The sequence below is a fragment of the Trichechus manatus genome, unplaced genomic scaffold (genome assembly GCF_000243295.1).
Source record: "Trichechus manatus latirostris isolate Lorelei unplaced genomic scaffold, TriManLat1.0 scaffold00005, whole genome shotgun sequence".
Taxonomy (NCBI): domain Eukaryota; kingdom Metazoa; phylum Chordata; class Mammalia; order Sirenia; family Trichechidae; genus Trichechus; species Trichechus manatus.
Genome location: NW_004443941.1, coordinates 6,713,290 through 6,738,248, shown reverse-complemented (window position 1 = coordinate 6,738,248; position 24,959 = coordinate 6,713,290). Strand labels below are relative to the sequence as shown.

General features: G+C 37.2%; 1 protein-coding gene across 5 annotated transcripts in view; it reads right to left on the bottom strand.

Moving 5' to 3' along the window:
* The window catches only part of CCDC88A (coiled-coil domain containing 88A), a 123,248-nt gene that overhangs the window by 54,443 nt on the left and 43,846 nt on the right, over positions 1 to 24,959 (bottom strand). For all 5 annotated transcript variants that reach the window (XM_012556553.2, XM_023735088.1, XM_023735086.1 and 2 more), the window contains exons 6-9: positions 19,357 to 19,440; positions 17,725 to 17,865; positions 11,748 to 11,920; positions 2,297 to 2,378 (exon numbers count right to left, since the gene is read on the bottom strand). In XM_012556553.2, coding sequence (XP_012412007.1) covers positions 2,297 to 2,378; positions 11,748 to 11,920; positions 17,725 to 17,865; positions 19,357 to 19,440 — 480 coding nt within the window. The remainder of the gene's footprint in view (positions 1 to 2,296; positions 2,379 to 11,747; positions 11,921 to 17,724; positions 17,866 to 19,356; positions 19,441 to 24,959) is intronic.

Genomic DNA, 24,959 nt, shown 5'->3' with positions numbered 1-24,959 from the left:
TAAAAGGGTGAATTTTATGGTATGTAAATTATACTTCAGTATATTGTTTTAAAAATGAGGAGATACAGAGTAAAATAACTCAGTTACAAAAGGAAAAATACTATACGCTCCCACTTATATGAAATATCCTGCAATAGACAAATGTATAGAGACCAATGTTTACTAATGGTTACCAGGGATGGAAGAAAGGGAAAAAGATGGAATCATTGCCTGGGGGACACTGAACTTCTGTTAAGGGTGACAGAAAAATCTGGGAAGGACAGTAGTGATGGCTGCACATATGATGAAAGTAATTAATGTCAGTGAATTGTACATGAAAAAGATGCTGAAATGGCAATTTTTTGGTTTTATATACATATACACACACCACAATAAAAAAAATATTTTCTTTAAAAATGGGGAGATGCAAAGCCTTTTTTACCGAGAATATAAAGTATTTTGAACATATATATACATGTCTACAGATAAATTTTTACAATAATGGGCTCTATCAGGCATGTAAAAAATATTTAGAGTATTTTTAAGTTAACCCCTACTTAACATAACCAGTTTCAAGTAATTTCAGGTAACAAAGTTGTCTTTAGAACACAGGGTAATAAAACCCAGAAGAAGCAAAGCTGGTGTCACTAAAGACTATCATTAGTTAGTGCAGAGAGAGAGTCTGTCCAGGTACACTGCAACATACCAAAATTCTGCTAAGGTTTCTAAATGCTTTCAGGGAAAATGATTAGTGTATATCTTAATGCCATTTGAGATAAAAATTAAAATCTAGAATTTAAAAGCCTTCTTGTCATCCCTTTAGAACAGCCAAGTGTGGGCCAAGGACTCTGAGGGTCCTGAAACCCTTTCAGGAAGTCAATAAGGCCCAAACTATTTTCATAATAACACTTAGACATTATTTGCCTTTTTCATTCTTATCCACTCTTGAGGGCGCAGTGGAGTTTTCCAGAGACTACAGGGCATGTGATATCCTAACAGACTGAATGCAGAAACAACTGAGACCAGTTGTCCAATTAAGCCAGGCATTAACGAGATGTGCAAAAATGCAGAGCAGTACCACTCTTCTAACTTCTTTTTGGTTTTGGGAAATAATGCCTATTTAGTTAAAATGTTTTCTATGTTAACATGAAATGGGTTGAGTAATATTTTTAAATGAATCAGTAAATTTTAAAAAATTCTTAGTTTTAATCTCACATACAGCAAATGTAACAGTACACATAAACTACATCAGCAATCCTCACTAACTTGTAAGAGCGGAAAGCACTCTTGAGACCAAAAAGTTTGAGAACCGCTGCTTTAGAAGGTACACACACACACACAACTGCGACCAGGAAGTGGAACAGCAGCCACAGTATATCCAGAAATAAAGATTATAATTCCAAGTCTCACTAATCTAGGAAAATCCCAGGTTTATGATCCTGCAAGCGGAGTGTTCCCTGCATTTAAAAATGGCAGGTCAGGGAAAATAAACGGAAGAAACAATTGTGCAACCTTACCTCAATCCTTACCATTTATGGGTTAAACAGGAGATCGTGCCACACTCCCAAATGAAAACAATGCATTACAAAATAATTAATAGAAGTTAACTCAATTTTTGTCAAGATGAAAAAAACACAAGGTTTTGGTGAAGTAAAAAATATGATTTTTAAAAAGTAAAATGTTTTGATCTTATTTAATAGAACAAGAGTGAAAAATCCTATACGAGCTAACATGAAGCAGAGCCCAGAGACCCAGGGAGATACATGTACTCAGCACCGTTCACAGTGAATGTACTCCAGCTTGCAAGCCGAACACACACACACAAAGAGAAGCGTGGCACATCCCCAGTCTTCAGAGGCTCCTCTGGATCATAGTAAAGTTTAAATAAGGAGCCCTGGTGGCTCAACGGTTAAGTGCTCAGCTGCTAACCAAAAGGTAGGCAGTTCAAAGCCACCCAGCTGCTCTGCAGGAGAGTTCTGGCAATCTGCTCCTGTAAAGATTACAGCCTAGAAAACCCTATGCGCAGTTTCACTGTCCTATAGGGTCACTATGAGTTGAAAATGTACTCGACGGCACCTAACAACAAAGTCTGAATAGCACTGATACAGAAAAAAAGAAAAGTCCAAAGACTTTGATTTCTAGTTTTGGCTCTGTTATTTCTGAAGAGACACTGAAAAGTCATCCAATCTCTTTAAACTTCAGTAACCTTGTTTGTCATACAAGGCAATCAGTTAAAGGTTATAAATCACAAGGGGAAAACAATTAACTTCCGATGACTTGGGTGGGGTCCTAGACAATAAAAGCTCCGGGTACAAACCTCCTGCTGCAGCCTTTTTAGTTCTATTTCCATTTGCTCAAGTTCTTGTTTGCAATCCAGTAACTGTTCAGTCTTTTCCTCCCTTAAATGCAAAAACATATTTATTAAAAAAAAGCTTACTACTTTTGAAAACTATGATTATCACACACATTAATACAAATGTATTATCATTACTAAATATCTAGTTGAACATGGTATGAGCCATATATTGTTAGACACATCCATATATGTTCTCAAATCTCACAGGCTTTCCTAACGTTTCCAACACTGTTATGCTTCCAAACTACATATGCGCAGCTCACTCACAACATTAGAAACAGAAATATATACAGACGCTTTTGTGACGGTCTCTAACTGGAAAAACTTGTGTTTTCTTACAGCTGTTAGAAATTGTAAGCCGTCAGAAAGTTATTTAGAAAATGTATAACATCAGAAATTGACAAATAGAAGGATGTGGTAACAAGCTCTAGGTGACTGGTACTGTACCCACGTGCTGTGATTAAAAAAAAAACTATAACTCATAATCAGAGGATTTCTAAATTATCAATAAAAATTTGAAATATGTCACAATGACATAATATGCAGTAAAACCTCCCGAAACTCATTTGCCACATACATGATATGACAGAAACCTCCTTAAATTGGCTCAGCACATATGTGATCTGATAAAGGAACTATGACATAAAATTATCTTTGTAAGGTGGTCTTTAGACACTAGGTAAGTCATAAACAATCTCTAATCTTCACCCTTGAAGGTGATATACCAGTCTTTGTAAACACAACATCACCTAGCCTTTATCTTGCAAGACCAAACTTAAAAAAAAAAAAAAAAAAAAAAAAACTCTACATATACACTGGATTTCAGTTCATGCTTTGAGAGAAGAACGGAGGCAAGAGACCCCTCTCTGGACTCTGACACTCTCTGAAGAGGACACCCTTCCAGACACTAAGGCTGAGTCTCTGTCCGCCACCACCCAACCTGGATGCTAGCTAGGAAGGACCTCCCTCAAGTTCAAGCCCTGATCAAGTTTTCCTCCTGAGACCTCTCCTAAAAGGTAGAAGCTTGAAGTCTAAAGATTGGAAATCTAACCAGTGAGCTAACACTGTAATTGTAAATTCTGACTGTCTGGTGCTAAATCAATGTTGTGAGGTCTTCCTCGCGTGCCTTGACATGACTTACGATAAACTAAACAAGTTTACGCACGACAAACCTGAGCATTTCCTTAGCTATGTTTAAGATGAAATCCTACACAACACCAACCCCAAGGGAAAGGTAAAAATAATGGATATCAGGAATTTGTATGATTAGATGCCACCAAACTCTCCCCGAATGCTCCACAAAGACTAACTTTCATGACTAATATCTTCATAATTAATAATGTAGTGTGTGTCTTCCTTTTTCATGTTTTTTTGTTTTATGTTTTTTTATGTTTTGGCAATTAAAATGTCTTCTTTTGTGAATCATTAGCTCACTCATGTCTACTGCCCAAGTTTCCATTTCTTTCTTGCTGATAAAAAGCTCTTACAAGCTCTTAACATATATTGTCTGTGATTTATAAGACATTTATTACAAGTATTTCCTTATAAATTGTCGAATGCTTTTAATTTTACTTATTGTGCTTTGGGATAGCAACATTTAAAATTTTTATGCAAACAGAGCAACCATTTCTTTTATAGATACTTCTTTTGCTTTCATGCAAAGTCATTTCCACCTAGAAAGCAAATATATATTCATCTATATTTCTTTCTGGTTCTTGAGTTTATTTTTTACATTTAGCTCTTCAAATCTATCTGGAATTCATTTTGGTGTTTGTGAGGTATGAATTTAAATAACTGTTTCTCAAAGAGTTATCCAGGATCCCAATCTCATTAATAATGTAAGAATTCCTTTATGCACTGTTCTGACAATATTCTCCACAGCAATGAAGCTTCCACCCACACCTCCCCACTGAAACTGTTGTCAGTAGAGTCGATTGCCTGCTGACTGCCGAATCTAATGGATTATTTTCAGGTCCTTTTGAAGAATCGAACACTGCCCACTCTACTCTTCCTCCTGACACTCTTGTCTCCTTTGGCTTCCATGACTGCACACTCTCTGGTCTTCTACTTCTCTAAATAATTAATTGTCTGACTCTGCTGCTGGTTTCATGTTTTCTGCCCATCTTCTGGCTAACAATAATCAAGCTCTTATGATCTGTGCTAGGCACTCTGCTAACCACTTTACACTCTGCCAAGCACTTACTCCTCCCAAGAGCCCTCTAATGAATTAGCAGCAATGACAGCAGCTTACATTTATTGAATACTTACGTACTAGACATTGTTCTTGGCACACTTTGTGTATTTACTTCATGCAACACTAAAGTAGGCACCCACCTTCACAGACCCATCAATTATTATCTCTATTTAATAAATTATAAAACTGAGTAAGCCTTAGAGAGATTAAGTAACTTGGCCAAGGTCACTCGGTCAAGAGGTGGTGAGCCAGGATTCAGGATGCCTCTAAAGCTTGTGCACTTGACCATATGCTGTATCTCTCTAGAGTGCTTACTATTATAAGTCTAATTTTATGAATGAGGAAAGTAAGTAACATGGCTAATAAATGATGGAGTCTGTCCCCAGAGGCAGTGCCCTTAACTACTCAAACACCATTTTAATGCTTGTGTTCTTCAGATCGTATCGTTCTACTTCTTCGGGCTGTTCCTGGGCCATCTTATTCATTCCCAAGGTTTCACCTATTACTTACATGTTACATATTATCCTGCCTAAGTATGCTGGTGAACCCAAATCTCTATTCTGCAACTTGGACCAGAGAGTCAATTATCCAAAGGTCATCTTCACCTAAATGTTTCAAAGGCACCTCAAACTAAGTATGTTATAAATTAAACTTGCCTTTTACTTCAATGGGGCCCTGGTGGCACAGTGGTTAAGAGCTTGGCTGCTAACGAAAAAGAACATGGCGATTCGAATCCACCAGCCCCTCCTTGGAAACCCTATAGGGCAGTTATACTCTGTCCTACAGGGTCACTATTAGTCGGAACTGACTCAACGGCAATGGGTCTTTTTACTTCTGTATTACTCCTCTTTCCTATTTTCCCTCTTTAAGTAAATGGCATCATCATTGACTATAGAAAACTAGGAATTATACCAAAGACTCCTCTTTTTCCTCACCTCCTTTCCATCCTCATTGTTACAGCCTTAAATCAGTACTATGCCATTTCTTAACTGAACTATCCTTCAATTCACCTTCACACTGCCACCATAATTATTTATTTCTTCAATCACTATTTATCGAACACCCACTAAGAGCCTACCACTAGGCTAGTATTTCTTTATTAACAGATAAATCTGATTTAGCTATTCTCCTATGCAAAACTTCTTCAGTTGGTTTCTACTATTTAAAATCCAAACTTCTTAGTGCTGCACATATGACCTTCCATGTATCCCCAACTCCATTATTTTCAACTTCATTTCTTGCCATGCCCCTTCTCACATCCTATTGAACCTGATGCAGTTCTACACGCTGATCCTTCTGCTTAGAATACCAAACTGAGCCTTTTCAACCTAGTTAATGTCTAACATCAGCTGAATGTGACTATCTCTATGAAATCTTTCCTGACACCACTCTCTCAAATCAGAAATGACCAAAATTCCTTTGAGTCTCAACTGTAGCCTATACAGATTTCTATCACAGTACCGGTTTCACTTTATTTCTGATCTGTTTAAAAGTATATCTCCTAACTCAATAATAAAAAAAGACAACTCAATTTAAAAACAGGCAAATGACTTGCATAGACATTTCTCCAAAGAAGGTATACAAATGGCCAATAAGCACATGAAAAGATGCTCAACATCATTAATCATCAGGGAAATCAAAATCAAAATCACAATGAGACACCATTTCACACTCCTTAAGATGGCTATAATCAGAAAAAATGGACAATAATGTGTTGGCGAGAATGTGGAGAATTGAAACCCTCACACAATGTTGGTGCAGTCACTTTGGAAAACATTATGGCAGTTCCTCAAAAGGTTAAACACAGAGTTACCATATGACCCAGCAATTCCATTCCTAGGTAAATACCCAAGAGAAATGAAAACATATGTCCACACAAAAACCTGAACACAAAGTGGTGGCCATACTGGTATCAGACAAAATACACTTTAAGCCAAAATCTATTATAAGAGATGAAGAAAGATGTCATATGTTGATAAAAGGATCAATCTAGTAAGAAAATATAACAACCATGAATATATGTGCACCCAACATCAATGCACCAATATAAAGCAAACATTGACAGAACTAAAAGCAGCAACAGACAACTCTACAATAATTGTCTACATTGTCAATACTGGACAAAACTTCCAGAAAGAAAATCAGTAAGGAAACAGAGGACTTGAACAACACCATGAACAAATTAGGTAAAACAGACATAAATAGAACTCTCTACCCAACATCAGAACAATACACTTTTTTCTCTAGTGCACGTGGGACACTCTCCAGGACAGATCATATACTAGCATGAAACAAGAACTGACAAGTTTAATATTGTGAAAATGTCATACTACCGAAGCCACATAAAAACTAAATACTTATGTTCATCAAAAGACTTTATCAAAAGAATAAAAACATAACCTACAGGCTGGAAAAAAGTCTTCGGGAACCATATATCTGATAAAATTCTAGTATCTCAAGTATATATAAAATGTCGGCAACAACAAAAAGACAAATAACCCAATCAAAAAATGGGCAAAGGACATGAACAGACACTTCACCAAGGATGTTGAAGTGGCCAACAAACGCATGTAAAGATGCTCATCGTCATTAGCCATTAGAGAGCTACAAATCAAAACTACAATGAAATACTGTATCACTCCTACTAGAATGGCAATGATTAAAAAACAAAAACAAAAACAAGTGTTGGAGAGGACGTGGGCAGATCGGAACCCTTACCCACTGCTGCTGGAAACGTAAAATGGGACAACCATTGTGGAAAACACTATGGTGAGTCCTCAAAAAACTAAAAATAGATCTACCATATGACCCAGCAATTTCATTCCTAGATATATACCCTAGAGACCTCAAAGTAGTGACAGAACACCTATGTTCACTGCAGCACTATTCACAATCACTAAAAGGTGGAAAAAATCCAAGTGCCCATTAACAGATAAACAGAGAAAACAAAATGGGGTATATACATACAATGGTATATGTGGTGCCATGGATCACTTTTGTGTGGCCTTTCTAGCCACGGTCTTGTAACTTCCACCCAAGTGATTGGGTGGGACTGTGCAGATGTGGTAATTGTGGCCCACCAAGGGGACTGGTCGGTTTTGCCATCCTACTGGGCTTGAAATGAGCCACACCAGAAGCGGAAAAAGAAAAGACTCCACCACCAACAAAGAAGAACAGCCAGGAGCCAGCATGTCTTTTGGACCCGGGATTCCTGCACTGAGAAGCTCTTGGACCCAGAAGTCAGACAGCGAGCTGTAACGCTAAAGGTAGCAGAGACCCTGCAGCAGAGACCCGCAGAAGATGGCACACTGAAGCAAGAAAGCTGAGTGCCTTTAGGCAGAGACTGAGGGCCAGGGAAAGGTGTGCCTGTGAGAAGAGGCTGTCCTGATGGAAGAACTGTATCCTTGTGTGTTCCTGAGCCTGAATTATAACCTTTTACTTCCCTAAAAAACCCCACAATCGTCAGTCTTGTCTGTGAGTTCTGTGTGGTCACTGCAATGAATTAGCTAACCCAGCAGAGAAGCAGAGAGTGCCGTGGGAGGGATGGTTGGTGTCAGAATTGGTAAAGATGATAGAGAAAGAAGATATATCTGACCTCCGCCTTGCAGAAATCAGCCTTGGGCTGTTGATCTTGATTCTTCTTCCCCCTTGTGAAGTTAGAGGAGGTCCGACACCTCCCCATGCGGTTTTTACAGTATATGACTCAGCTATAAAAGGAAATGAAGTCCTGCTACAACATGGATGAACCCCAAAGACATTATGCTGAAATAATCGCAAAAGAACAAATAGTGTATGAACTCACTTATATGAAAGGACAAGAATAGGTAGATAGACAGAGAACAATGCTTACTAGTGATTACCAGAGCTTGGAGGGGTAGAGGAAGACAGGGAATCAATTTCTGGTAAGTAGTGAATTTTTGGTGATGGGAAAATTGGCATCAACTAAGGGTAATGGCTACACAACGTGATAAATGTAACTGGTGCCATGAAGCACACCGGAAAAAGCGTGAAATGGCAAATATAGTGTTAAATATAATTTTACAACAATGGCAGCAGCCAAAAATAAATAAACAAAAAAGAGAGGAAGCAGTTGTTGACACCACTTAAGTACAACTAAACACCACACGGGGTGAGTTTTCCAGGACCGAAGGTTTACGGTCATGGTTTCGTGGGTCTGTCCAGTCAATTCACCTTAGACTGTTTTTAGAGCCTCTGCTCTACCTCCTAGTTCGCTGAGTAGTGCGCGGGGTCTTAAAAGCTTTCCAGTAGCCATCCAAGATACAACTGTTCTCTGTTCTCCTGAAACAGCAGAGGAAGATGGAGACCCAACAATCGGAGAAGGAAATGGACTGTAGGTCTAATTGTCTCCCTGAACTACCGCATCCATTGCCATGAGAAGGGAATGGTGTCTGGCTACCATTACTGAATGTTTCCTATCAAAAAGAGGAAAAATACAGAACGGAACTTCAAATTCTTCTACATACCAGACTTACTGGACCTACTGAGACTGGGGGAACTCCCGAATCTACTGCCCTGAAATAATTTTTAAGTCTTCAACCGAAACTATCCCACGAAGTCATTCTTAAATTAAACAAGAGTTTAGGTCAACTAATAAAGAATGCTTACCTTAAGCTTTGTGTTCTTTTAAAGAATTACGTATATGAGATCAAATTGACAACAGTAACTCTAAAACACAGAGGAGAAGTACAGGGGCAGCGAGTCTAAGTTAATGGTGATGAAACAATACGGGTAGCAAGAGAGAGTAAGACTGGTGACACAGTGCAGAGAATGTAACCAATGTCATTCAACTGTACATGCAGAAAGTGTTGAATGGCTGCATGCTTTGTTATGTATATTTTTAAGAAAACAAAAAACCTGCACACGAATGTTCATAGCAGCATTATTCCCAATAGCCCCCAAAATGGAAACAATCCAAACGTCCATCAACTGATGAAAGGATAAGTAAAATGTGGTCTACTCATACAATGGACTATTACTCAGCCATAAAGAGAAATCAAGTCCTGATACCTGCTACGACATGGATGGACCTTGAAGACATTATGCAAGTGAGAGAAGCCAGCCACAAAAGGCCACATATTGCATATTCTGATAATGGGGATGGGGTTTCATTTTGGGGTGATGAAAATGTTTTCAAGTTAAATGGTGGTGATGGTTGCATAATTCTGCGACTATACTAAAAACTAGTGAACTATACACTTCAAAAGGATGAATTTTCTAGTATGTAAATTACATCTCAATAAAGCCGTTTTTTTTTTAAAGAATAGTTCATAGTTTGCAGAAGGGAAACTTTCAAAATATGGGATCTACAGAGACAGAGAGAATCGTTAAAGCGAGTCTTTAGACAGTGTTGGAGTCCCTGGGTGGTACAAATGTTAATGTGCTCAGTTGCTAATCAAAAGGCTGAAGTTTGCATCCAGCTGGAGGGTCCTTGGAAGAAAGACCTGGTGATCTACTTCTGAAAAATCAGCCATTGGAAACCCTATGGAGCAAAGTTCTACCCTGACACACATGCGGTCGCCATGACTCGAGTCGACTTGACAGCAACTGGTGGTTTGACAGTGTTAACTATTGCTAAAAGTGAAATTTATAAGGAATTCCTTCTTCCAGCCATGGCAAATTACACTTTGACTATGTATGTTTATATATCAAGAGCAATTATATTATGATGTACCACCCATAAATGTGAATGCTATTAGTCAGTTTGCATGTTCTCATTGTAATTATTTATCTGTTGTTTCCATTAGGTATAAGGCAACCTGGACTATTTTTCCACCATGATCTCTGTACTTCATTCACTTTAGTGAAAATCTGTCCCAACAAAAAGAGCTTAAAACAAGTGTTAATGGAAGAAATCAAAGAAGGAACACCTTTTCCAAGGACAACAAAGATATTAGATGGTATCTGATGAAATGCTAGTTATCGGGAATACTTCCTGTATCTGGCATGTTATTTGTTCACTGAATATATGCATTTACATTTTCCTATCAGCATATATGGAACCAAGTTTTATCATTCTAAGTTGCTGGAAATTTTAATACATCCACGAACAAGTAAAATTTATTTAAAAATTAAATTCTAATATAGTGCAAAATGTTAAATGAATTCACAGCCATCATTGCAATTCTAATTGCATGCTTTATCTAAAGACTGGAGAAGATTGTGCTAAATTATATGGAACGAACTAGTGTGCACTGTTGAGGCCATCCATTAACTGCCAGTCAAACTAATAACAGCAATCTCTTTCCTAATTTTCCTGGTGCAGCTGTTTACAGAATATCCTGGGCGTGTTCACTTCAATAGATACATAGTAACGCAGACATCCACAAATGAAAGCTCCATCTTTTTGTTTTCAAATTTTCCTACAGAATATAATATTTTTCTACCTTGCAGATTCATCCACTCTTAAAATGCTTTAAATAATCAGTACATAAATGTAAGCCCTATATTGTGGTTTTAAGTTTAAAACCTTCACCCTGATGCTCAAATCCCATGAAAAACAACCTCCCCCTGGAAAAAACCCTTTGTTCTTTTTAAAGTGCAAAATAAAAAATCCCACACAGGGGCTAGGCATTTCTTTACATGCCGTTCTCCAAGGAATGCCAATGTGACATTTTTGCTGACTTTTCTGTAATGATATTTGAAAGTTAGATAAATATAATGGCATCAGTACTAACTAAATCTGAATATTTACCTTTACTAAGTACATTATTTAGACATTTCAATGCAGAAGATATACAAACAAATGCAGAAGATATACACTCAAAATTAAGTTTTTTTTGTGATAATATATGCCAAAAATTCAGTTTTTGTAACAATAGTTTTAAAAGAGCTAAACTTACTGATCTACGTCAGAGGTCTCCAGAATTTCAGATTTCAAGGAATGTAAAAAGAAAAAATTAAGAACAGCCCAATTTGACAGGAAAGGATGCTACTTTATAAAAGAAAGGACATTTTAAAACTCAAAAAGATAGGAAGAAAATAAATCCAAAAACAAACGGCATCCTTTAAATTGAAAAGATTCAGCACTAGTAACAACTATGCCAGTCTCCTTATTTTTGTCATTTGGACAAATACTGGTGAAAACTTTGACACAGGCTAGCTACTGGGAACCATGAATCTATATTCCATTAGCCTAAAAATGTTTAGGTAACCTCTGTGAACATAATAATTCAATGAGCCTTGAAATCAGTAACTTACAGTTCCTGCCTAAGCCTTCTTATCTTGGCCTTAGCATCTGCCAGTTCCACTGACAGATGCTGTCGACTTTCTGTTCGCTTCATGCCTGGAGAACCACAGGGTGACTGTGCAGATGAAGAGGCGTGGGGCAGAAAATGAAGACCATCTCGCTCTTCGGAGAGTTCTATTATAGTCTGAGGAGTTACAGATAAACACAGAATCACTCTTAGTGTTCTACGTATCAGAGAACTAAACAAAGCAACACTAGTCATTAGATCTAGTATTGTACTACAACGCCCAAAACAACTCATTGGTCAAAAATAACTTTGTCATATCTAGCTATCCGTCAAAAAAATTTCACTCAACAGTTCATGGATGAGCTTAGTAAATAACACTAGAACAAGATTTAATACCTTTTTCCTTCTTAATTTTTTCACAAAACAATCTACTGTGATAACTACATGAGATAACAAATGTTGGAAAGGCATAAAAAACTTGTTGACACAGGAAAGAAATTAATCCAAGATTACTTAAATCAAGAGTAATTTGTCTAAAACTGTGCTGTCCAATATGGTAGCCAGTAGCACATGTGGCTATTTAATTCTAGAAAGTTAAAAATTCATTTCTTCATTCTCACTATCCACATTTTAAGTGCTCAGCAGTCACGTGTAGCTAGTGGCTACCATACTGGACAGCTCAGAAATACCACCTTCCCATCATCGCCGAACTGGACAGTATTCCACTAGAATCATAAACTGGAATATCAAAGCGACCTAATGAGGAACTTACAGGGACCTCAGAGACTTAGTCCAATCTCTTAATTCTGCAGGTAAGGTAAATGAGGCGCAGAGAGATTGAACTGTCCAGGATTACACGACTCGTTAACAGCATGCCAAGATTCCAGACCGGCCTCTTGACTCCATATCTGACGCTCTCTCTCCTACGCTAGTTCCAGTACGCTTCCCATCACAAACCACTTCCAATTAAGTGATTCCTTTATTCTTTCCTCCAGAGACCCTTTATAGAGCTCAAACCTCTTTCTCCTTTTCCTACATCTGAACTTTAAGGGCTAGTTAACCCATATGTGATCTCACTCAATCATATTCCTCCATTTCCCTAATTTTTTCTTTTCTTTATTGGTAAATTCTCTTATTCTAATCCAGTTTCTCAGGTTTTCTTTCAAACTTCTCAGGCAAAAAGAAACTGTCTTCACCTATAGCAATTTCAAATGTCCTATTACTCCAGACAGAATAGATGGGGTTACCACTTTGGGACCACAAAACCATCATCCTTGCCCTGCAAACTCAACTCATCACCAAATCTTTTACTGCCTTCATTGTATCATTATTTTTTTCGTTATTGTTGTTTTTTAAACCATCCACCGGACTTTATTTCTTTACCTTTGGAATATATTTCAGCAACTGTATCAAGGTCTGCATCATCTTCCTGCCTGCAACTGTTTGTTTCACAGATTTCAGTATGCGTGTCGATGAGCCACAGCTCCACCTGCACACAGGTCTCCCCAGCACAAGCACCGACCCCTCCCCTGTGCCATGCGTCCTTTGCTATCTTTGCACGCATGTCACCATACGTCTCGAGTCTATTTTCACCCACGCCTGAGCCTGTGATCACTCAACTCCTCTCCTCTTGCTTTTCACCCAATCAATTACTTCTGGCTACTCTGGAGTTCCTACTCAGCCTAGAACCACAATTAGTTCCTTAAATGTCACCCTGACTTTTAATTTAACACTGCTATGCCATTCTCTGACCATTGCTCGCTCTTTAGTGAGAAGGAAAAGGGAGTGAACATTACAGACCTCCTAGCTAGGGAATTTTCCAAGACAATCTCATTGAATACTGTATCTACGATAGAGGTACTATGTCTATTTAGACATGAGGAAACTGAGAGTTCATACAAATTACATAAATGTCACATAACCAATGACAGAGCCAGAATTCAAATTCAAATTCAAGTTTGCCTCTAAAACTGACACACTCTTCAGCTTACTCCTGCCTTAAGAGAAAAACAAAAATTACATAGCCTCGCTACAATTTTTGCCGTCCATTTTCAATTAAGCTCTTTCCATAGCCCATCAATCCTTTTACTGAAACCTTGTGACTTCCTGGTACATTTCCCATGATGACTGTTGGAGATATATTCTCTTTTCTCTATTTAAGCATCCAACTACAAACTGCTATCGTCAGTTCCAGCAAAGGAGCTCTCCTCCAACTTGCCAAAGAAACAAAACCACTTGGGATTAACTCCTCTATTCTTATGCATTTTTGGCTCCCAACACATATTCAATTTCTAAACTTCCTAACACTTTCCATTTATTTCTTCCTATTGGCTTTTTTCTCCCGCTTTTCAAAAAAACACAAGTTTTCTTTCTATCTTGAGGAAAAAAAATCACATTCCTCTCTGGCTATCTTCCTATTTCTTTCCCTTTCACTGCCCTTCTTGAAGAGTAGTTTACATGTCCATGGACAGTACTTCATCGTACCACCTACCCAGTATGCCCATCCCAGCTTCCCTGTCTCTGTCAATAGCATCACCAATCCCCATACTAGCCCAGGCTCCATCTCCTTGGAGTCAATTTTTATTTGTATATTTTCTTACTGTTCCAATTACCTTTGGTCTTGCCTTCTAACACCTCTTATACTCCCTCCTGAGCCTGGACCTTCGTTATCTCAGACTTCCATTACTCTAACAGTGGATGGTCTAGCTGATTCTCAGGTTTACTTTCTTTTCTTCAGTCGATTCTGTCTACCACCATTCATATTAGTTCTTGGCTAAAAATTCTTTACTAGCTCTGTACTTCTACTACTTCAGATCTAAACTTCTTTGCATGGTTTTTAAGACCTTCTATTAGCTGTTCTCCTTGCCTAAACCACTATCTATTCTAGTTAGGCAGTCAAATGATACTATAACATAGTGAATGTAATTAACGTCACTGAACTGTACACTTAAAAATGGTTAAAATGACAATCTTTTTGTTATATACATTTTACCACAATAAAAAAAAAACAAAAACTCAATACTATAGCTGCCAAAATATAAGGTAAACCTAATGGGAAAATTAAAATGAAGTGTTTAGGCTAACTTTTAGAGCTACAGACATGAAATAGTAAACCATCTACATATAATACTTAAATCATTAATTAACACATTTTAAATATACAAAATACACTAATTTAGAAACCTTCCCATCTCATGAAATAATTTTCACATGCATGTTTAACATTAATCTTTATCATCTAGAGATACTTTTTTAGTCATTTAACAGTTTTTCAGAAAAGCCACTCACTTCACAATCATTTGAGATATAGCAGCCACTAGAAGCTTTATCTCAAGCTGTAATTACCCAGTGGTGTGACATTAGGACAGCTGATTCTTTTATTTTTTCTATAGCAGAGGTGCAAATACATTTTCATTCTATCAGAGGTGCACATCCTTAATCTTCACAATATATTGACTTTATATACTTGTAAAAAATGATTTATGAGGCAGTACACCCAAGAGTGATATCTTAAACGGAGTTCAATCTCTCTGCCTCCTTTTTCTGAAGACCTCTTGTGTTCTCTGTACGCATGCAAAACCAGCACTAACTGAATTTGTTTTAGGCCACTGAAAACCCTATGGGCACAGTTCTACTCTAACACACATGGGGCCGCCAGGAGTCGGGATCAACTCCATGGCCACAGGGTTGTTTTTTTTCCTTGGTTTATAGCAGAACTGCTACAGTGCTAAGTGGTCATCGGAGATCTGTGATCACAGATGGGTTTTACCAGCATGGTTATGTGCCTGTACTCCAGCAATATTCACTCCTTGAATTTACTGTATTTACTTCCAACTCCATGCTGCCACCAGTCTGTTCTCCTCACTCTAACTTCCACTGGAGCACTCACAATTACATACGGTATGACACGTTAGAACACAACTTCCATTGGAACAGAGATTTTGGTCTTTTTCTTTTCACTCCTGAATGTGCACTAGAACAGCATCTGGCACATAGTAAGGACTTAACAAATATTTGTTTCATGTGCATATGACAATTTAATTATATGCTAGCTTGTATTTTTCACTGGCAAGTAATGTGATTTTTTTATAAACCAGAAACAATCTTTCTTATTCCTCTTTTGTATCTCTCATCTTACCTGTTGCTGTTAACTGCCATCAACTCAATTCCAACTCACAGAGACCCCAGGTGTGCAGAGTAGAACTGCTACATAGGTTTTTTCAAGGCTGTGACCTTTCGGAAGCAGACCACCAGGCTGTCTTCTGAGGCATCTCTGGGTGAGTCTGAACTGCCAGCCTTTCAGCTAGTGGTCGAGTGCTTAACTGTTTGATCCTCTCATCTTACCTAGCACAGTACTAAGCACAAAAAAGACGTACTCAAAAATATTCAACTATAGGAAACGGAGAAACAAAAGTATATAGTAAAGTCCAGAAGGCAGATGCTACATTTCATCTTAGATGGTGAAATGGAGACATCAAGAGCTTCCAGATAGTTGAGTAGGAACCTAAACTGCTGTGTAAACCTTCACCAGAATCACAGCAAAATATTATTGAAAATAATAATAACAATGGCAAAAAAACAAAGAGGCTCCAGATGCCAATGAGTAGAACACGCGTGTGTGCGTGCACACATACACACACACAAAAAAATCTATGGGCTTCAAAAATAAAAATGAAAAAAAGAAGCCTGGTACCAAGAGTTAAGAATATTACAGGTGTTTTCCACTAAGATTATTGAGACATTTTGACTTTTCTCTACTAATGGTGGTAGTTTTTTGAACTCAAGGCCTCCTACACATCTTCAAAAAAATCTGACAGAAAATGTCATTAAAGCATAACTTTAGTTTAATAAGCCCTCTCTTTCCTTCCTATCCACTTAACCAGGGCTCCGTGTGGTGCAGTGGTTAAGAGCTTGGCTGCTTACCAAAAGGCTGGCAGTTCGAATCCACCAGCCACTCCTTGGAAACTCTATGGGGCAGTTCTACTCTGTCCTATAGGGTCCCTATGAGTCAGAATGGCCTCAACAGCAACGGGGTCTGGAGGAATGTTTTTCAACTCACTCTCTTCTCCTCCTGCCCTGCCCTGGCTTTTATTTTTTAATTGTTGCTCTAAAATGTTTATTTATTCCTTATATTTTCTTCTCTTTCAATGCCTGGAGAAAGACTAAAAATTTCCTTCAGAACTGAATATACTTGATAGAGACGTTAAAGTTTGGCTCAGGAAAAACAAAAAAAAAAAAACCTTCAGGAATTTCCTTTATATAGTCTTTCATTAGTCCCAAGATTAATCATACAAATTCTCTAGAAATAAGCTCAAAACTGTCTCTCCCACTAAATGGAATAATTGATCAAAGCTGTATATTCCCTTAATGCTAGAGCACTTTGTCTGCTATTAAGAAAATACTACTCACCACCACGGGCACTGAAGTCTCGACTCCTCTAAAATTATAAGCTGCTTTCAGAGGGGGCAGACAGAAACTTTGGTGCGATTTCACTCTTTTTAAAAAGCTAAGTACTGTCTGAAAGGAGCTTACGTGCGCCATTTTATTCGGAACACCTGTTATTGTCCTTTTATTAACACTTATTTTTCCACCCTCAAAATGTGGCGATAAAACTAAGAAATTAACCTTCAGCAAATTCTCAGGCTTCACGGCGATGATTTTTCCACTTACTTCAACTATATTTTCAGTTTCCCACTTCTGCACTGTTGCCAGAGCTGTGGGGATGACTTGAAAAACACTCAGGGAAAAAAATCAGGATAATAATTTAGAAGGAAAGGAGAAAAGAAAATCTAACCGCAAATTGTTTACTAGCAATTTAAGACTTTTATGGCTCCTTTCTGGTTTCTGAGTTCCACAAAAAAGACAAAGTACTTTATTACCTGTCTCTAAGAAACAGATTATCAATTCAGAAAAAGCTCTACAGCTACTATTGTCTTTAACGAAAAGCAAGCTTTCATACACACTGAAAGGAGTTTACAAACCTCTGAATGTTCATCTCTCTCATCTATAAGTCTTTTTAGATGCAATGCCATATTTTTCAAGAGTGGTTCTACATCCTCCTGAGACATGTCAGTCACTTCCATCCACTGTAGATCGAACACATTTTCCTGATTATGTGTTACCTTTAGAAAAACAAACCAAATTAAAAAAAAAAAAAAAAAAGCTAATGCTTAAAAACTTATTTCAGTACAATAAAAACATAAAACCCAAATATGATATCTAAAGGACATCTGAAAATAATGATAAAAAGACTTCTACTAAATATTATTTCTAACTAGATATAATTTTTAAATGAATTAGTATTATTTTCTAGTCAACAAGAGAGAAAATATTTAACTCAAGGCATTCCTAAAGGAAAGTAACATTGATACGCCTGACACAACCGCTTTAACAAAACCAATTGACCTTTTCTTTTGATAAAACTTAATTATCACTCTCAAAACATTTTATTTCTTCTTCTTATAGAACCTCCAGAAAATCTACAGAAGAAAAACTCTGTATCCTCCCCACTAACAATCCACAGGAAATATCTATTTAAATTTACTGAACTTGAATTCAAAAGCAAAAAGAGAAAAGAATTCCATTATAAACATTTTTAAAATGGAAAAGTTATATAAGTGAAATACTTATTTCTTGCTTTCCATTTCTTGCTGTGGTTCTTATATTTTTCTCTAACTTTCACAATAAACAGCAACAATAGCACTTTCAAGAATGGTGGCAAACTTATCAACTTGCAGTACTTGGCATTTATTCAAAATGAATGCAAAGCATAAAGCTACCATAAACAAACAGACATATAAAGGGAGACTCCACCAATCAAACTCCACCTGGGAGAGTGCTAATGCATGTACTGCTGCCCAGCAAGCTGGGCTGTGTAAGCAGCCACTAAGGGAAAAGAGATCTGTGGAACAAAACGTCTTCTAAGCAGAGAAAAATCTAAACGCTACAGATTTTCACTACTAAAAGTTCTCTCCTTTCCCTTTGCTTAGTCTTTTTAATCAATATGTAGAATTTAACATATTCTAATTCTAAAAAGTCTTATTAAGTACACAACACTAAAAGCCCGAGGACAGATGGAAAAGTAGCATCTTCTAAAACCAATCTTAGCAAATATATTAATTTCAGTTATTTGACACTGTAGATTTAAGTTTTTATGTTACAAATCATTAACGTATTTGTAATTCAATTAATATTACCAATAAAATTATGCTATGTCCATCCATTCGAAAGACTGTAATGACATAATATTCAGCTATCATCTTACCGCACCGAAGTTTTGAATTACAGGCGGTGTTCCACTTTCTGCTGCTTCCATTAACTATACTATTCGCTCTGTGCTAACAAAGACATACACTTCATTCCTCAGACAACGCTTCCTGCCTATGTCCCTACAGATAAAGGCAACAGTACATTTGCAGTTAGCACTGTGCCGTATATAAAATGATTCATTTAAGAAACTATCTCTAAAGAGAAGACAACTTGTCAAAAGCACGCTCCTTTATATTCTATGTTGATTTGTTCTTGCTTATGCTTTGATTTTAAATATTCTGGGAGATACACAAAGACTCCACAAGTTTAATAAAAGCATATAAAAACTGTATACAGGTTATTACCTCTTGAATATGTGCGGCAACTGCTGCTTTTGTATCAAAATCTAAACCCTGAATTCTTTCAATAAATTCTTCTTTTTTCTGACACTAAAAGAAATGAATAAAATGATCATGATCATTCATACTTTACAGGGTACAGTCCTTAAAATGTTGTAAATAGTTAAAAACTCACTGGGCTAAAAAACCTGGCTATGTTTTGAACAGTATAGTGAGGGTTCTGTTCTGTTGGGCATTTAAACAGTCTCTCTAACATACCTAATAAAGAGGTAACAATTTAGAAATACTTATTTAAAAAAGCAAAGCACTGAAAATCCACACTATTTTTGTGCTGCAAAGTTGTAAAGCGGGAAACCATTACACAACCCATCTGAGGTCAGTACAATATTATTATACTAACTTGACAAATAGAGAAGTAAAGAATCAAGAACTTGTTTCAGGGAGGGTAAGTTACTTGCCAAAAAACACAGTGAGTCAGTGGCAGAACTCGGAATACGGCCAAAAGGCTCAGTAGGCCCCTGGCCACCACCAAACAACACAGCCTTTCTTCTTGGGAAAAAAAAAATGTTTAAAGCAATTTTTACTTCGAGCTTACAATTCATTCTCACATCTTCAGCCTATCAATCTTAATAAAAGAAACCTACTTTTGTGGCCCAGTCAAACATTTATACAGTAATAACTAAATATTGGATTTGTTTCTGAAATAACAAAGTTATCAGGGGCAAACTTAAGGAGGTACATGCAGGTACACGTGTACAAGTGAAATAAAGGTGGCAATTCCCTACTGTGGAGCTTTTAAAGCTCGATAGAAATTAAAAATATCAAAATGCAAACCTAATTTTTTCTCAGTCGGTACTAAGAGTTTACCATGCATCTTAACCTCTGCCTCCATCTCCATCGCTGAAGGTACACTGCAATCCAACCACTAGAGTAACTGTGTTCTTGCTGCTATCAAATGAGAAGCGCATACAAAACAGACAGCGCTGCCTTGTACTGCTCAGATGCAGCTCCTGGGCCAATTACTGAACCGCAAGTGAAGACAATACACTCACAAAAAGAAAAACTGCTCTTTGATCATTGAGAAATTTAGCAAAGCTGTTGTATAGTCTGTGCCTTTATTACATCAAATTGCAACACTCTATCTCTACTGCCATAAAAATAAAATTTAACTAATAAAACACATTTCCATCAGCGAGAAAGTCCTATATCCGGTAAAAAGAAAATTATTATTAGGATGATATAATAACGTTTAAAACTAAATTACTAAGAATGTATAATTCCTGTGACTAGGAAGTCAACAGTTTTGGGGGAATGGGATGAAAATTAGTGAGTTTAATATTTGACAGGATTAGTAAGAATTAAGAATATTTTCTGATTGTACATTTGCAGCATAACAAACTTTTTAAAAGTATGATAATCCCAAATTTATAATCTAGTTTTTCTAAAATCGTTCACCTGTACAGTTTCTCAGCCAATCAGAATATAAAAGGGCAGGTTCATAATGACTGTAACTCACTGACTATCCCCTAGTTCTGCTGCCGTAACTTTTTCTGCTTTCAGTTTGAGCCAAACATACACTTCCTTTTCTAAGCTCCAGAGCCACTGTTTCCTTACTTCTACCATCTTCAGGAGCTCACTCTTCAGCACAGTCTCAACACGTATCAATGAAAATTCCTCCCTTACCCTTAAAACGCCCACAATTTCTACTAAATCTCACCTTTATTTGAACTCTCAAAGTCTAAAAAATTCTGGCAATATTTCATAACTTAGGCTTTCTTAAAGACTGTAGAATGAATTTCATAGAATATTAAAAGACAAAAGAAAAAGAGAAAGACTGTCTAGAGAAAAGATTCAGACTTTGAAGCTGAATAATCAGACCAAATGTTCCATGTCTGCACTACTCAGTACAGTAATCCCTAGCTACATGTGGCTATTGAGTACTTGAAATACAGTCAGTGCAACTGAGAAACTGAAATTTTCACTTTATTTAATCATAATTAGTCTGAATTGGGAGACCTGGTGGTGCCGTGGTTAAAGTTCAGCTGCTAACCAAAAGGTCGGAGGTTCGAACCCACCAGCTGCTCTGTGGGAGAAAGATGTGGCAGTCTGCTCCCCTAAAGATTACAGCCTTGGAAACCCTATGGGGCAGTTCTACTCTGTCCTCCAGGGTCACTATGAGCTGGAAGCAACGTGACAGCAACAGGATTAATCTAAATTTAAACAGCCACACATCGCTAGTGGTTACTGCACTGAAAAGCCGCACTCGAGCACAGGGAAAGTCGGTGTTGAAATGGACACATCAATTTTAATTCCAGCTATAAAGACTCTTGTGAAGACTACAAAATTATGAGAAAATTGTTTCTTCCACTTAAAATTAAGCTCTCTTATTTCATATCAAGTTCTTTTAAGCGTTGTGGGCATGAAGATCATTGCTAACTCTATGATAGCCACCGATTCCTAAACAAGAAGAGCACCTATCACAAGAACAGGACATGGAAACTGGATACAGGAAAAAGGAGAAAGAGTATTTGGGTGAGGAGGGGGAGGCAGCATTGCATTAACCCTAAAGCTGTATACTTTCCACCAAAACCAAACCAAACCAAACCCACTGCTGTCGAGTCAATTCCGACTCATACTTTCCACCAGAGAGACTAAATTCTTAATATATTATTCTTCAAATCCCTCCTATTTGCACTTGGCACTTTCAATGCTTTCTCACTTTAAAGAAAAAAGACACAGTTATGTGGAAAAATTATACTAAAATACAGAGAACACCCAAAACAAGAAAAAAATGCAAAAACAAACCCATTAGAGTGCTTTCAATAGAAAGGGCAGAGCACACTTCTATGAAAGCTCAAGAGAAGCCACGCAGAACTAAGACAGAGAAATTAAAGTTCCCGCTTTAAATTGAGCTACGTTTTCTATTTTTACGCATTCTCAGGCAAAGAGCTAGAAGTCAGGCTATTGTTTTATTTGCCAAAAAAGTAATATAGCAAACTTCTAAAATGCTAACTTTTAAGATGCTTTACAGATAACTGGTAAGAAAACAATAGATTTTTTAAAAAGTGACCAAGTTCAAAACTGATTTTCAGAATCAAATACTAATGCTGATATTGCTTCTGAGGGCACACTTAAAGGTCAAAAATTTAATTCCAACCACAAACTTGACATGCAGTTATTTTCAGCACTACCCAACCTGGCCAAAATCCAAAATAAGTAGTATTTCTGAAGAGTGATATAAAGCCTAAATTCTGCTGAAAAGGAGGGGCAAACTGGTCTTAGAAGAAAGAAACTTTCAAACAATAAACACTGCAAAAATTTTTCCTTCTCTTTAGAATGATTTAGCTTGGGAATCCCTCAACTATCTCAGGGCTGGGGTGAAGTGCCATTAGTATCTCTGAAAATCCTAGCTGATCCTCAGAAGTTGGCTCAGGAGACTTGTGTTATCCACTGAAAAAGATTCTGGAAGGACTTTTTAGTCAATAATGAAAATACCCAAGCCCTGGCCTTGGACATAACTTAAATGTTTTCTTCCTATTCAAAGTCAGTCTTGTGGCCTGTATTTATGTATAATCAAGGATAGAAAGTTATAATTATAATTTATTCTGTGAGGTACGATCTTTAGAGAGTGGTTAACTTTTCTATTCTCGAATGCTGCTTCCTTTTAAGAATTTCCTGATTTTTTTCTTCAAAATAAGAAATGATTTTCTTTCAATTTCTCAATGCTTGCTTGCCTTTCTATTTCTTTTAATGACTATCTTTTGAAACATGTGACCCACTGAATTCTTGGATTCCAGTATTGTTTCAGCAAAATTTATCTTGCCATTTCTACCTACGTACCCCAAGTATAAAAGCTAAACCCAGGTATGGAAAAATGTGTGTATGCCACTTACTTATATCTTACACTAAACGTAAGAACTTGAGCCTGGTCAACTATTAGCAGAACTACCAGATTTTATGTAATAGAGATTACATTCTACAAGGTGTTCAAACAATACTAGTTGCTGACTGGTTTCCTCAATAGCTTTTTGTCCTTTGAAGTACATTTTGGTTCTTCAATATCAGCAAAGGTTTCTGATTGTTCATATAGTCACAGGTAAAGGCTGACAGAACATTTTGATTTGTACACATTTGATGTTAGCACTGTTGTTGTTATTAGGTGCTGTTGAGTCAGTTCCGACTCATAGCAACCGTATTTACAACAGAATGAAACACTGCCTGATCCTGTGCCATCCTCACGATCATTGCTATGTTTGAGCCCATTGTTGCAGCCACTGTGTCAATCCATCTTGCCTAGGGTCCTCCTCTGTTTCACTGACCCTCCACTTTACCAAGCATGATGTCCTTCTCCAGGGACTGGTCCCACCTGATAACATGTCCAAAGTACGAGAGACATTTTAGCACTACTGGCTCCCAAATGCCTACAGGATGAAATCTAAACTCTAAATGTGGCAAATCCAGTCCTTCATGGCCTGATCCCTGTCAATTTTCCAGCCTAACCTCTTTCCACCCATGTTACATTCCAGCCTTACTTGATATTCCCTGAACAAACTGTTTTCTCAACATCTTTGCTCTCATTTCAAACATTACCTCCTCAAAGGACTTCCTGGACGCTACAAGTCGACTGAAGAAAATACTTCTTCTTTGTACCAATGTACCTTGCATGACGGTAATTATCAATCAGTACTGTTATTGTTTAGTCTGTCTGCCTCTAAAATTTAAACTTCTTGAGCTTTGAATCTTTTTTCTAAAACCCATGTCCTTTAGTACAGTACGTGGCACACAGTAAGCATGAAAAAGAATTCAGTCAGTAAAATTTTAAAAATACAGAATGAGCTAATATTTCTCAAAACTGGATCTTTCCTTCTTTCTTGGTAGGTATGCCATTCTGGCACTGCAACAGATGAAAAATTTCAAAGACTTTCAAGTAAAAACAAAAATTCTGCAGTGACTACAAAGACTGGTTTCCAAGTTTCTTGACAAGCTCACATGACATCAAAAACCAAGGTCCGACACCTTTTTAATTTCCTCATTTTTATAAAAATCTTGGATGATGTTGGCACAGGTTAGGATGATGGCCTTCCAGAGCCATCTCTTTATTTTCCAGAGTTGAGAAAACCTATCATCTCTTTGAAAAAAATGAGTCTGCTTGTATCTACTGCCTTCAGTCCCAAATAATTTTGCTACTTTGGTTCTGGCATCTTCCAAACATACTACTTCAGATTACTCTCTGCTGACTCCAGCCACACCTCTCTGGAGTCACTCTTTCACATTACTAATGTTTTTGTCGGTTGGCTCTTTGACCTATTCCCCTTAAGTTAAAAAAATGGTAAGGTTAACAAATTTCTCTGCTCAACCTCAAAACTTATCTTTATGCTGCCCTGTTCTCTCTAAACATCTCAAAATCAACTTTATTTTCCAGCTTACTTTCCAATGATGCATCCATATATATTTCTATAACAACCCGTTTAACACAATTTTTCCATTCTATGCCTTGATATTTCACCCAAATATACTTCTTCCCTTTTTCAATAACCATTTGAAAGAATATCAACCTTACAAATTCTTTCCAGATTATATGACTCTAATCCAAAAAAAAAAAAAAAAAA